At 32.9% G+C, this 16,077-nt stretch overlaps 1 protein-coding gene across 4 annotated transcripts in view; it reads right to left on the bottom strand.

Moving 5' to 3' along the window:
• The window catches only part of Tet (Ten-Eleven Translocation (TET) family protein), a 96,422-nt gene that overhangs the window by 25,082 nt on the left and 55,263 nt on the right, over positions 1–16,077 (bottom strand). For 3 of the 4 annotated variants that reach the window (XM_013322491.1, XM_013322493.1, XM_013322492.1), the window contains one exon: positions 1,629–1,646. The exons of the other annotated variant lie outside the window; for it this stretch is intronic. In XM_013322491.1, coding sequence (XP_013177945.1) covers positions 1,629–1,646 — 18 coding nt within the window. The remainder of the gene's footprint in view (positions 1–1,628; positions 1,647–16,077) is intronic. 4 annotated transcript variants of the gene reach the window in all.

Here is a 16,077-nt window from a genome sequence, read left to right as displayed (position 1 = left end):
AGCGCAGACACATTTAAAATTCCCTATACTATTTTATACGACGTAGTAAGTCCTGACAGCCCCCCATCTAATCAGCTGCTGTTCGTCAAAATATGCTCGATAATTAATTAAATTCCGTCATTATTTTAATAAATTTGTCATTATGAATGTTTATGTTGGCGAGTGCCGGCGAAATTTTAATAAATAAACTGAAAGGCGGAGCGGGGTGGCATCGAAATACAGTCGGGGTCGACGACCCATCGACCGCCCCCCCACCCTATAGCCTCCATCGCCCCCCCTTTCCCCCACGGCACTGCTCCCTCGTATCGAACCTTCGCGGATGTGATGTGTCTTATATATTGTAAAATAGACAAGTACATTGAAATATTAAAGAAACAGAACGATAAGGTCAAAGAGGTCAGAACAAATGACGTTCGATTTTGTTTTAATCTACGTTCGAAATTCAAATTACAAAAATTTAAACATCATATTTTTAAAATAGTATTGCTAAATGAGAAGCTGAAAAGCTACTTTGTGAAATCAGATACTACGATATTATGTAGTTGTTTAAGTCTTGAACACGATTGCATAATTGATGCTTCACTATCCTTCAAAAATTATGATGACTTGTCTATGTTAGGATGTATATTAGACACTATTCGATGTTTCGACTTACCGTTTAATATCGATTAACACGACGATCTACAAAATCGATATGAGAATGATAAATCAAAACTAAGATAAAAAGCATAATGCGTTAAACATGCGCTGAACTAAAGAGAAATCAACAAACGGTTAGTTAATTTTTTTTTCAAGCACTCGTACGACTTCCCTTGTTAGTTCGTTAGTTAGGTAGGGTTGAAATCTTGTTAGTTAATTTTGACCCAGTTCCATATTATAGTTCCTTCGCTTGAAATTCAACTCAATTTTCATTAAACATTTAAAAAACATTCATGAAAAAGGTTGTGTATTTTGGAAAAAGCGTTATGAAATGTAACTTAACAGGCCCTTAATATACGTATTATATAAGCACGTATTAGGTTAGTTGTCAATTTTAGACAAAACTTAATTTGTATTTTCAGTTTTAACAGTTAAAACAAGATAATTATTAAATTAGTTTAATACTTAGTACTTTAAAATATTTTTTTAAATAATCTTTAATACAGTTGCCTAATATAATAACAATTGCAGAGAAAGCCGAGATTTGTGTAGCGCCATCGTTTGTTATTGCTTGCAAATAATTCTATTGTTGCTTCTCATGATCAAGATTACTAATTGTACCTTAACTATATAATGTATATTCTATACAATATATAGAAGTGTAGTGCTACAAATTTAATTGGCCCGATGGGTTAAAAAAAGGTCAACGCCCAAATAGTGGCACAAGATCTTATATTATCTTGCATGCCTTTAGCTGTACCAAACAAATATTGTGAATCAATTTTTTAAATAAATGCTATATGTAAATTAAAAAGTGCATAAATTGTTTACATTAGGAAAAAAGCAGGACTAATATTAGTTATTTGAAAGACCTTGAAGTATATTTCAGGAGATCCAAAGAACAAGACAATTTGAAATGGTGCAAAAAAGTGCAAATAAAATTGAAAAAATAAAGATGCTATGTTAGACAAGGATGCAAGGATATTTACCTTGATGTCTTGCAAGACCTGTAAACAATTAGAAACATATTAGTGGTTTTGCACAATAACATTTACAATGGAATATCAACCACACGGACAAAGCCATTGTTACAACTGAATGCTGATATATTTAGGTCAAGTTTGAAAATTATCAATGGAGAACTGACAAACTTGCAAAGGTCGAATAGATTATTTCATCTGAGAAACACACATAAATAATAGTAAATGTACTTCATTTGTATTTGTAATATCATTATACATTAGCAAAAATCTTAATTATATATCTTAAATTTACCGTGGGTTTCTGATATTAAATTCAGCGTTTAAAACATATTGTTATCCCTGTTTTGACAAATATGAAAGACAGGGATGACGATGTATTTTATACAGAGTTTTTGGTCTTAGAAACCAACACTTACTCAATAATTATGCTTATTTCTGCTATTACTATTTTAAATTGTCATTAAATGAAATCAAAGTAAAAGTTTACATTGCTAAAGTAATTTAAACAATTACATAGAAATCATGACAATTGTTGCCTTGGTACACGCTTTCATTGTAATAGAAATCTTATTACCATAAGCATAGAGTTAAAATTACACAGCCCATTCTGTAACCCGGTTTCATTTGACATTTAGAAACTTTTTCGAACAAAGCATAATATGCAAAGTGAAAATATCTAAAGTTCAAAAGAATAACAAATAGATCGATGACACAGTTAAATGCTTCGTCTTTTATGACAGTGTAGATTTAACCTAGAATTTTTTTTATAAATTTAAGTTACTTAATATTAGATTTAAAAAAAGATGTCTTTAACTAAACAACTTTTCAATATACGCCGAATTTTCTAAACACAATTTATAAACAGTCGAATTTTATCACAGAAAGAAAGTCCATTGTTGAACTAAACTTTCTAAAAATCGACATAACTTGTAAGAAGCCGACTATAACTGAATGCACGCAATTTAAAAGTTTCCCTGAGTTCATCAGTTGCCGTCATTTTATCACTTGACTTCAAACATTGTTTGGGAACTCATTTATTCATGCTATTTTACAACAAGGTTGAGAAAAGACGATACTTGCCAGTATTTTATTAAAGAAGCTTTTAAGTTACATAATTAAGTTATTGCAGCAACAAAAAAGTGTAAATTTAAAAAAAAAACTCAAGTTAAATCATAAATTTTCAAAGAAATAATGATAACATCGTTTCAATGTAGAATCTCCGTTTTTATCAACATTTTATGTTGTTTTTTTGTGTCAAATTTGATAACAAAATATGTATATATCAATAATTCTGTCAAATATATAAAATGGGGATAAATAGAAGTAGAGTTATCGCATATATCATTCAAAATAACAAAGGTCTAAAAGCTTTTATAGAATAAATCGTCAAACAAACAATAGTTCAATCGATAAAGCTCGGACAAGCTTGTAAATTTTGTTTGACGGATAGTCACCCGGAATCCAGATGGAACTCGACATATCCGAATCAAGATAGGGATGTGATCGTGTAATAAGTCGAGAGCCGCATGCGAGGAAAGGACTGATTTGTCTATGACATAGACATCATCATTAACTCTATGGTATGCTTGATAATAGGCATAAATAAAATTTTTAAAATTAAATCTTTAAGCTTTAAGTTGCTAAGGTTATTTTTGCTGCCAGTGATGTGAAGATAAATTATAGGTTCAAGATGCAGGCGGGTTTGTGAAGAGGTCTCTAAACCTTCAAGGGTCAAGGGTCATCGTTCTGCTCGGTTGAAGTGACCCGGATTTTGCGGACAAGTTAAGAAACCTTATCCGGCCTTAGTGTAATCGCTTGTTATGTGTAGGGCGGGTCAGTTACAATCAGTGCCAAATTACAATAAATTTCAAAGATATTCTACACATTCAATTTATTTTATCAACCTAGAAGTACTCAACGTTGTTTCCAAAGACAAATTTTCACCGATAATATTTGCTACAAAACGCTACACTGTGTATTAGAAAAAATACATCCGATTACTTTATACCAACAATAAAAAGGCTAATAGGAGTTACAAACGTTTAATAATAAAATCAATTCAAGCCAATTCATAAGCAAAGGGATATCACAGGCATGTAGTGGAGGGCGTATGACAGGCGAGACGGCGCGCACTCTGTCGGGATATCGACAAAACATGTTTCGCTATGAGCCGGCAGCCGACAGCCGACAGCCGGCAGCCGGGCGGGCGGCGTGCCACCACTATCAACGCTGTTTATCACCGTTTACTCTGATCGCATATCAAAACGATGATATATCGCTTCTAGATGTGTCACATCTTTGAATTAACTTAAAAAGGATATTAAACTTCCGTAAGGTCCGTTAAGTTTTGATGTTCTATTCAGTTATAAGAATATTCTAGTATGACAAGAGTTGTGATATCTTATTACTTGTTTTGTTCATAAATCAGTTTTTAAGTAAAATATTTACTTGCGATCTAAACCAGTGTACATTAGATTTGGCGCTTTATTATTTGTACACATATCAAACATTTAAATTTCTAAAAAAGTATATTATAAAACTATTTATACTAAAAGTGCCATATCCATTCAGTATACATCGGAGGTCGTCTGGCGCGTGTCTGCGGCTCCCTGCGGCCGGATATGTTTCACCCGGCTTTGGCCCGGGCTGCGGCTTCTTTGAAAGCACGTGCGCTTCCGAAAGGGCAAGTTCACGCGTTTCTATTTCTTTATCCGTGTTTACCGTGTTACGGTTATGCTGGAGAACGAAAGTAGGTTGTTTATTTCGCATTTCATGAATAAGTGACATTCAATTTTTTTCAACAGAATAATCTTTTGGTTGGTGACCAACATTCTCTTAAAAGTCCTTAAGGCAATATAAGTAGATAATCTTCAAGATAATTAGCTTAAAGAGATAAAAATTCAGGATATCCTCCATGTTTAAAATATCGCACATAATTAACACCCGACAATACACTTTTACTTTGTCAGCTTTAAACGTCTTGACGTCTGTACTGTTGCTGAATTGTGACGTCAGAAAAAAATAAAGTGTCTAACCAATTGCGGTTGGCTTGAGTAAGGTCTGGTGACAAAGTGATCCCCTGTCGAGTGCGATTTGCCGCCGCAACGCCGAGCAAGCGGCCCGCTGCCGGCTATAGGGTGACAATGTTTATACGATTCCTAAAATAGATAAGTTTATTCCTAAACTGTTTTATAATTGGAACGTTTATGGATATTTGAGTTGAAGCTAGTGATAACGTGATTGAAATATTTCTTCTTAAAGGTATAATTTTGTATGATTACTAAAGAAAATAACTGTCTTATCTCATTACTTGATCTGATTTAGTTTTTTTTGCTCGGTAAACTCAGAAAGTAAATCTTACTCCTATTAAAACTATCCTTAAAACAAAACGTAGTCCTGCAAAATAATAGTAATATGGTTACCCTAGTGAGGCGGCCCAAGTTCAAGGCTAACTGGAGTGCGGAATCTTGCGCGCGGTCCCGGGGGCTCGGGAAATGTGAGCTGCCCATGAATAGGCTGCCACTTCGGTGTTCTGACTTGTTTGTAAACAAACTTTGGGTCAAGCGTTTGATTTGGAACAAGAGAGTTCATTGACATCTTGTTGAAACCTAGTTACAAAACTAACAATATTTTTGAGGCTCAATTTACAAATGCATCATCTACTTAAGTTTTCAGAGACCTTAGGTATTTTTATTCATAGCGACGAACCTTGTAATTGCAATTAAATATAATTCATCTTATTAAATTAATAACATAACGGCCCTAGAAAACCTGGGTGGTTAAATAGAAATATGATTTTGCAGTAGGGTATTTTGTTTTTCGACAAACAGCTTTTCTCATTTACAAGGCCGTCAGCTACCTTAGTACTTTTAGAACATTTTTTTACTTCCATAAATATATCCCTTTCGCGAGTAGTTGCAAAACAGGAGCAGGCAGAATGGTTAATTGCATTTGATATGACTCGTAAAGTCAATTACGGGCACCGTGAAAATGGACAGAATTAAAATTTACGCCGCGACGTAAAAGCTCCGCAGTCATAATGGCGGCGGCTGTTTTACGTCTGCATCGCATACCACTAAATATATCTTTTTTTTACTCATATGAAGTCATGTAATTTAAAAATATACAGATTTTGGAATACAAATTCTTTTTAATTGATTCAATATAGCTTAACTTTCGGTTACAGTGTGAAGAGCTTTTTTATGTCTACCTACCTAGTTAATGGAATGTAATGTCAAAAACGGTAATAAAATATTTATAATTAGTATTTTAGGCAGCTAAAGTAATGTAGTAGTAACCTCTATATGTTGTATTGAAATAAAATAATGATAAATTTATCACTTTTCATACTAAAATGGTTCAGAAGCATAAAAAGCACAAGGAAAAATTATTTATTAATACTTATTCAAGTTACAAAACGATTTATTCAAAATGAATAAAACACGCGCGGTATCCGGCTTTGTTATTTATTCCCCTATCAGTTTAATCAAATAGGTGAAAATGCAACACAGGTGGGTGTATAATTTCGTGGGTCCCGGCGTAACTTTCAATTGGCCGGTCGGCATACGTTCATTGATTTTCACTTTTTTCCGCTGCCGCCGGCCGTCGGCCGCCGGGATAGACGGGTGGCTTTCATTAACAGGTTTTGATTAAAAACGTCTCGATGCGAAATGTACACATTGAATACCTTTTCGCTATTGTTGTGTTTTAAATAGAAGGAAAGATAACATTTGCGTGCCGGAGGCCTAATTTAGTCCTCTTTCCCTTCCCATCCTTTTTCTAATAAGGAAAGGATGGGAAGTGGAAGTGGACTTTCCGGATGAGAGGATGCATGGGAAGGGAAAATATTTTCTTTCTGTGCATCCTCTCCTCCGTCGAGTAAAAGTAGGCAACGCATATACAATTGCGTATGTCTATGGGCAACGGTCACTTCGCTATTTCAGCGATTTCAGGTGGCCGCTCGCTCGTTTGCCACCTTATGATATAAAAAAAAAACATGATCTGACAACAATTTTGTAAATTATGACAAAATTGTGTTCTATAGCGACCCTATTATAATTATTATTCAATAAGTATAACTTAGAAATTGAATCATTAAACAGAGTTACTTAAGCAGATCTACAGATTCCTTATACTAAATCATACATGAAAGGTGACCCTTAACTGAGACTCTGAGTACGGTAGTAATTGTAATTACATATTTATGGTTACTTTGTTGTTCCTTCTCTAACATTCATATAATCAATTATCCAATATTTTCAATATTAAGTACATTATTTAATACCACAAATGTACATTTGTAAAGTAATACAACGCTAACGTTAAACACTTTCATTAATAATCGTTTATTTACTTAACAGTTAGTGTCAATTAACTAATGTTTCAATATTAATATTGTAATCAGTACACGATAACATCCAAGGGACTTATTATTAGCTTTCAGAAGTAGTATTCTTCTGAGATTAACTTATGAATCTTAGAAGCCGTGTGTTTCGTTTTCTTATTTTAAATAGCGGAAAAACAAAATGGCGTCTAATAACCACATGTTAACGTCAGTATAAAAAGGTCAGTCCGATAAATTAGCGGCTACACCACGTGTTAATTCTCTCGAAATTTGAGGTTAGTCCTTAAAACTTTTCAAGGTGTTACGAAAATTTATTCGTTTTGTGGAAAGCGTGACGAACACGTGTTTTTATTTACAAATGTATCAAACGGCAACGCACTCGATCGCCGCTCTCAATGGATCGGGGCCGAGGCGAGAGTGACCTAAATTTTTATTCGACACGCCACGCACATTATGTAGGTAGGAATGTCGTCACAATTCGACAACATGGCCGCCCCCGCTATGCCCACTACAATATTTTTTGGCGCGAAACGTGAATGCAAAGGTAAAAGAAGCGGGAAAGTGCACTCTTTTCAGACTCTATTGTTAAATTACGTTTTGAAAGAAGGAAGTTATTATTGTGTGCGAAAAACTTACATTTTTAAGTTATTCTTTTGCTACCCCATAGCATTACAGACATTTTATTTTAATAATATTTTATTAAATATAAATAAAAAAGATTAAAATCAAAACATTCGATTGATTTAGTAAACTCAAAGACAATAATAATATAATCAAGGAATATAAATTTCAGTTTAAAATAAATTCGAATTGTCACACCGAAAAACGACATCGATATACAATGCAGGCTAAAAAGTAAAAAAGTCCAAAAGCAGGACAAAGATAAGTTATCTGTGGTCGCGCCAATCTCAATATACTATGTTATGTAAACTTTACATCACGATAAGGACAGATAAGAAAAACTGAATCACACCCCACCAGGGTGACCATTGGACGTTGAAATGTCGGATAATACTTATATATGTGGTACAATCGTCAAGGCAATAAAGATGGTGGTCAATCAAGAGTCTTAGAAGTCAAAAATGTTAGGTCGAATTTGTTGCAATGTAGAAATAAACAGTTAAAGTTAAAGAAAATATATAGAAACATGAAGATTATCCTTGCTTTTAAATTGGAAAGGAAATTTTTACAGCGATTTGTTTTTCTTTTTTTCACTAATATATTCAATAATAATAGGATTCCATAATAAAGAGTTCAAAGACCTACGTTTTGATATAATTTTTTATGCCTAAACTACAATCTAATTCGAAAGCGAAATAACATTTTTAATGGGTATCTTTTTATATTATAAATATTTATATAATCTTCTAACTTGAATAATTATGGTAACCCTAGTTACTTAGATTTTTTTCTGAAGAAACCGTCCATCACTACTCACAATATCGTGGTCTAATGAAAGCAAAACAATTTTTGAGCTTATCTTATCGCCCTGGTTTAGGAAATAACACGATATTTACTCAAAAAAATTATCTTATTTTTAAGTAAAAATAAAATAAGTTAGGTACACATTTTATGAATAACTAATAATATCATAGCATTTTAAAACATCCATTTTACCATTATGGGTTCAAATCAGTTTAGTTTAGCAAAACCTTTCTTGGTTTTCATCTGCATCGCAAAAAGTTGTTTTAGGAAAAAATCACGTTCCCATTTCAAGAGTCCCTACTTGTATTATGAGAGTAGCTGACGCCCGCGACTGTGTCCGCGCAGAATTAAAAAAACATAATTTGTAGCCTATGTGTTCTTCAAGACTATGTTCTATAGGTATGCCAAATTTCATCGAGATCGGTTCAGCCGTTCTGGACATACCTTCAAACAAACATCCATCCATCCAAACATTCGCATTTATAATATTAATAAGAAGTAAGATTGCAATTAAATTTTAATAATCAAATGTCTTAACTTAAATTACATGTATTTATGTATGTAACTTAGTAAAAACCGGTCGGGAGTTCGATAAGCGACCACTGTGAACTTATTTTTCCGTCCGTACAACAGACTTCTTTACTAAATTTTGCATAAAGCTAATAGCGAAGCTATTCCATCTATCCCATACGGAGGACAAAGATAATTAAAAATAAATTTTCATTAATTAACTTTTTAATCTGCATTTCTAAATATGTAGTCATAATACTTAATGAAAGATTAAATAATATAAATATATATATTAGATGTCATTTGTAAATATATACTAATTTTGATTATCTTTATGGATTAAAAGTCTTTTTAAATAAAAACAAAAAAGAATAAAGGGAAGTATTAATTTATGTTATATCGTCTCACGTTGCTTCCATAAACGAATTTGAATAAAATTAGCATTTTATGATTACAAAATAAAAAATTAATGATAATTTATGTAAAAAAATATAAATATCAACGACGGAATTTAAATCGTTGGCCAAATATAATTTTATATTTGTTTTAATTAACAAACTTTCTATTAAAATATAAAACAAAGCTAAAAATGATATCATATATTAATAATAGAAACTATTGTGTTGTATATTAAAAATCAAGTCAAAGATTGGCTGGCAATCACCGCGCCGCATTCATTCGTTCCGTCTTACTCGCGTGCCGCTGGGAGTATTGACCTTTCCATCAATGTCTAAGAGATTTAATGCAACTACATCATTTCTTGCGCAACAAACAATACCAAATGCAACTCCCAAAACCGTTAATAATAAGTTCGTAGATTATTACCTCGGCGGTTGAACGCGGAAGCCGAAAATCCAAGGTCTGTGTCACAATAACAAAAAATAAATAAAATAAAAAACACAAGCACACGCGACTTTCGAAATTTGAATTCGCGCGGGAAATCCCTCTAGTGATGTGCGATCGACGATCGGTAATCGATTGCAGTGAATCGATGTATTACGTAAAGCGCGCAGAGAGACGGCGGCGTCGCACGTGACTGGTGGCCGTGTGACGGACGCAGCGAGCGCGGCGAGCGTCGCCCCCCCGCCCCGCGCCCCACACCGCCACCCGCACCACTACATACACGTACAACAGACATTTGATAAACAAATTACAAATTTAAGATACGATGGAGCTTCGCCTTTTAATGGCTTTTTACACCTTCACTTCCAAAAAGATTAAGACATCAAAAAGGAACATGTCTCATTTTCCTCAAGCTCGCTAGTAAGCGGGCCTGCAATTTAAAAAAAAATTCTTATTGGAAAACAAACTATTGTGAAATTAAGTTATTCCAATGTCCTATTAAAATGTCTATGGTATGTAAAAATTTGATAAGCATAAGATTCTTATTAGAAATGACTAAAAGTAACTTAGCCTCAGATAAGTTACATTATATCTCAAGTAGTAATAAGAACCATATTGAAGAAATTGAATCACAACAAATTCGACTCTACATTTTCAATACAGACAGGAAAGTAATATCGCATTGTATGCACCGCAACGGGAGATCTGTTACTATCCCACTCCCACCTATAAGAAATTGTCTTGTGCAATGTACTTTCTCTTTCCCACAACCGAAGCTAAAGCGATCCTATACGAAGAATAGCGATAAGTTCGTATATGCATTATCATATCAGCGGAGCGAAGTGAACATAAACGTAAATTAGGAATACTCGGGAATAAAATATGGCACTTGTCGGTAAAAAGGTTTCCTTAATTTTGCCCTCAATTAGGCGATACTAATAATTAATTATTTTGTCTCTAAAGAATACTGATTTGAAATACTTAGCTCACTTAATTCTTGTCGACATTCAAACATCTAACAACTGTGCTATAAATAAGATGAAATACTATCTTAATATGTTAATAAAAATTATAATAAGATTGGCAAATGACATGGTTTCAATCTATAAATATACGTTTATATCACAAACTAACATTAGCTTAATTAAGTAAATTAAAGTTGTCAAATAATTAACTAACACTTAACTCATTATACGCACCAGTGATACTAATACCGTTAATCCCACATCAAAGATGTTAACATGTTTATTATTTACACGTAAGCTTAAATCAAGTAACAGCGTTAAAGTTTTCCTTAATAAGCAATTAAGTGGCTACAAGTTCCGTTCGTAGCATGACGTAGAGCATTTCGCTACGGCGCGGTGCTTATGCAAAAGAGGCCAATATTTCATCGCTCCTACGTCTATTGCAGCCCGTATTATCATAACAATCGCTTTTGGTACGTACCGAACGTTATGCTTTAGGTACGGCGCAGTAATACGGATAGGTACATCACTAATCCTTTATCCAACACAAGGGTTATATAAGAATTTTCGATTTTAATCATGACTGAAATGTCTATTTATAAACAGCATATTATGCAAACGTATTTTATGTCTTCAAAAAAATAAGCTGACGTAAAACTTTTGTATTCACAATGGCAAAAGCTCTCTCCGATATTAGCTGTGCACGTCTACCGGTCCTGTACTTAGTCCTTTTTTAATATTTCCCAAATCTGATCGATATATGTCTAGACATATTTTTGCCAAAATTTTTATGTTATGATGCTAAAATGTGTTGATGATACATTTTAAATATTTAAATTAATTTAAGTGGCAAGTAACAGAGTAGTTATTTATATAGAAATCCCAAAATAGCTTATAAGACGCGTTCAAGCTTTAATCGATGGTTAAAAATAGTTTAAATATTTAGTATAAGTACCAGGATACCATAACTCAGTTGAATATGCAATTACGGGCAGTCGGTGTGCGGGTGCGAGCGAGACGGCTATACTCCACTCGATATTATATCGAACAAGTTTATAACTACGTGTATTAGAGGAACGAGTACGTACCGGCGTTTTCTCATTTCCAGCGACGAAACTTTTCTAATATTATAGTTTCATTCATATTGTCGGTAGTTCAGCGGAGTTTTCTTTCGTGGAAAATGAAAGACTATTTCCATAACTATTATTTCGCTTTTATTGCTTTGCTAGTTTTCTTTTGCTTCAAATAGATTTGTTAAAGTTAGAAGTTCGCTACTTTATCGTTCGGAAATAATGTTTGTTCTTGAAAAGTGTTAAGCAACACAATTCTGTATAGACGGAAATATCATTCTGCTGCAATACCGTATTGCTTTGTACTTTACATTTTTTAATAAAACATGTTACTTAATACTTTGTTCCCCTTTCATTTAGTAAAATTCTAGACTTATTTTTTTAATCTTAGATTTTATCCTAGGTTCATACCTTTGTTTTTGACAGTAAATGGATGATATCTCGGACTAACTTAGTTTTTATACAGTATATAAAAGTTGTTAGAACCAACAGTTAAGACCACTAAGTTAATATATAAACATTTCATTTGCTTAGTCAGCTATTCGAATGTACTAATCGTTTTTTACATTATAATTTCCCTACGTAATATTTCAACCATACTGTCCACTAAAAAGTTTCTATTGTATGGTAAACAACTGGCTGAAAGTAAATTATAATCGGCTTAAAAAAAAGTAAATATTTCATCGTCATCTGAGCACTAATGGCTAGGTTCTGAAACAACTGCCCTATGTTTATCGCGATCGCATACGACCATTACGCAAATTGTGCTGTGTAATCACTATTGTCCACTTTACAATGTATTTACTTCAATTACCTGTATTTACCTGGTAATAATTTATAATATAATCGATATTCTTCGTGCTCTAAATCGTATGTTGTTATTTTTAATGTTAATATTATACAAATTACGTCAGATGTTGGTAGAATGTAGAAATTATGCTACAAAGTACATAGTCGACTCAAAATGGTGACAATAATTGCAAGTGAATTAAGACATGTATTCGAATTCCACATAGGTCAAAATAAACTTTTTCGTATATTACTACGGAATTATAAAGTAAATATAGACGGGACAACAAAAGTATAAAAAGACGTACTAAAATGACTAATATTATATTTAAATGCGAATGTTAAGATGTATGGATGGATGTTTGTTAGAACATATCTCCAGCTGCGTGGATCTCGCTGAAATTTGGATTAGCTGTAGAACATATTCTAGAAGAACACATAGGCTACTAACTTTTTTATCGGCGCTGGTGTCAGCTAAAATTCACATATACCAAATCCTGGATTTTATATATCGACAAGTTTTTAATCTTATTAGTTAGACAAAATAGCAGTAATTAAATAATGATTGGGATGATAATTTCAACATAAAACATACAATGAAAACAAGAGTATTCTAATAAAGACAGCTATGAAGATTGAATTGAACGTAAATGTTGGTTTTTAATTATGTGGGAGCCGTGCAATTTATGCGAAGCGGCGTCTCAGTTTTCTGAACAAACACCACCAGAACAAGTTCCCTCTACTTCGGAAATATGCATTAAATAGATGGGATTTCATACTAAGTAACAGATGTATAATTATATCTTTAACAGTAGATCATTTAATTATTCAGTTCGGTATAGAACGTATGTGGTTATTTTTAATTTTACTATAGAAAACATTCTAGTAGTTGACCAGTAGTCGATAAACTAGTCTACATGAACAAATAATTTCATTTCAACTCATGCCAAAAATTGTAGAAAAAATTTTAAATTTTAATTTATAAAACAACTCACTGTCGCCCGCGAGTTCTAAGCCAAGGTAATATAACATAGCCCGTCTTAAAAAGTCATGTCGTCTAGTTCAACTTTGCCTCACAATAGTCGTAATTAAAAGTTGGCGGGAACGCGCGCCGGTGACATCCGGCCAAGTGAAAACGGCACCAAATATCCATCGATAAACAACTTCCCGACCCTTCAACACTAATTTGTAGTGTTTTTACAAACCTAAGGATAAATGTCTTGACAATTAGCTATAATATCCTACAATTTATTTTATTACACTTATGTGCGAAAAACATTCTGATTTTGATTCATTTCTTATTACTATAAAAGCTCTTTACTAATGAATTAAGTATTCGAATTTGTTCAAGTTAAAATCATTCTCTGCGTAAATAGTTAATATTATTTTCAAAGTAGAATAATTAAACCTTGGAATAACTTCGAAGATATATGTTGTATATGTTATATTTAAAGCGAATATCGTTTTACAAATTAATGGCCATGCGATACGGAAATTAAGCGCCATACGAACGGGCAGACTGCCTCCTACTGCGGGAGTAGCGGGGGGTTGAGGGTCGTAGGGGGATGGGGGGTTAGAATAGCAATCTAGGGTGGTCGAATTGTCTGGGCGGCTGAATGGAATATCTACGTTGCGGACCGGCCATCAGAAATACGAAAATGTTTTAGGCTTAGACGATGCTTGCATAATGTATGCTTTAGGCAAATGTACGGCCATTGATTGATACGATGCAAGGCTTTCAAAGGCTTTAATGTTAATGTGATTTTGAACCGAGCTTTCGGTTCATATTAATTTAAAAACTTATAAAGATCTAAACAAGTGTAATGAAACTAAAAAGCAATTATACCACAGTGGTTGTGAGGTACGTTTGCAATTTGTTATTTTATTTTGATATCGATTTAAAAATTATAGAACTTCATAACAATTATATAAAAATTCCAGCATTTTCATCAAAGAATCAGTACCATAACGAATCTAATAAGAATGCAAATGGATTCTCGAAGTACAAACATAATTCCATTATTAGCGGGACGCAGACTTGATATATTATCAAGTTAAAATTAAATTAATTCCGCCCTCCCTCCCCCTCTTACCTCCACCCCCTTTCTCTCTGATATATAGAGGATGTTTAATTAAAATATCTTTAAGTGATTTACGAGAGTATCGATAATTGTAGGTTCAAGGATGATTTATCAGCGGCTATGTTTACGAGTGTGCTATTATTCATGAATCGTTTAATCGCAACAATAATTTATTGTTACACATGAACGGATGTGTAAACTATGACTAAGTTCTCTTCTTAAACTTAACGAAAACCATCTTTTTGGCAATTTTTTTGCTGCTTAGGAAAGTAATCTTAAAATAAATTTAATTCTTATTTAACATGTTTGTGACAATGTTTAACGATATCTTTATATGTAGGTGTAGTTAAATATCTAGATTTGGTTTTTTTTTATCAAAATTTATTGCTGCTTTTAGTAAAAATACGATTTATTAAAGCTCTAAAAGCTTATTTATGTCTTAACATTTCCAAATTGCGTTTGTCCCTTAAAAATAAAAAGGTTTTTATATTTTTACCGATGTGCCCCAACAATATGTATTTATAGAAGTTTTATCGAGTAAATTCAATTTATTGCAGCTCCGCCGTGCCCCGGGATGGCAATTTCCACAGAAAATTAAATTTACCGTTCATCCGGAAAAAGTTGAAAGCTCTCTAAACTAAGATAATAATCTAACATTTATTTTTTACACGTTTTTATGTAATTGCACGGTTAAGTTAAGCGATTTTGACCCTTTTATGTTTTATAAATACACTAGCTATCGCCCGCAACTCCGTCCACATAGAATATAAAAAAGTAATTAGTAGCCTACCTGTTCTTCGAGAATATGTACTACTATCTATTTTTTTTTAAATTCCCAAGAACATTATAGTATTAAATCAGTTATTAAAATAATAAAAATAAAATGTACGCATAATATGATTTGAAGCAAAATAAGGTTACTAATATATTTTAGTAATTCAATGAGGAAAAACAGTTGCACACGAGATTTAGGTTATGTTCCAGTTAGCCGCGCAATGTTAGAAAGATAAACCATAATTGACACCATTTATTAATCTGATGTTATCTATCTAATATTAAACAGGACGTATTTGATTTCTGATTTGTTCACATTGTAACAATATTAAAAATAAACACGTATTTAGTAAATACAGCTCGTTTGCTAATATGACAAGTATAGAACAAGCATCATTTTATGTCCATTTTGACATCGAGTTTGGTTAAATAATTTGAATTGTAGATCTTACTAATATTATAAATGCGAATGTTAAGATGGATGTTTGTTTGAAGGTATCTTCAGAACGGTTTAACGGATCTTGCTTTAAGATATAGAACATAGTCTGGAAGAACACGTAGGCTACTCATTATGTTTTTTTTTAAATTCGCGAGGACATAGTCTCGGGCGGCAGCTGGTAATCAATAATTAAACCAAAACGAACTTTTATATTA

The sequence above is a fragment of the Papilio xuthus genome, unplaced genomic scaffold (assembly GCF_000836235.2).
Source record: "Papilio xuthus unplaced genomic scaffold, Pxut_1.1 DF825928.1, whole genome shotgun sequence".
In the NCBI taxonomy this organism is placed as follows: domain Eukaryota; kingdom Metazoa; phylum Arthropoda; class Insecta; order Lepidoptera; family Papilionidae; genus Papilio; species Papilio xuthus.
Note: the sequence above shows the minus strand (reverse complement) of the source record. Positions and strands in the feature narration are given on the sequence as shown.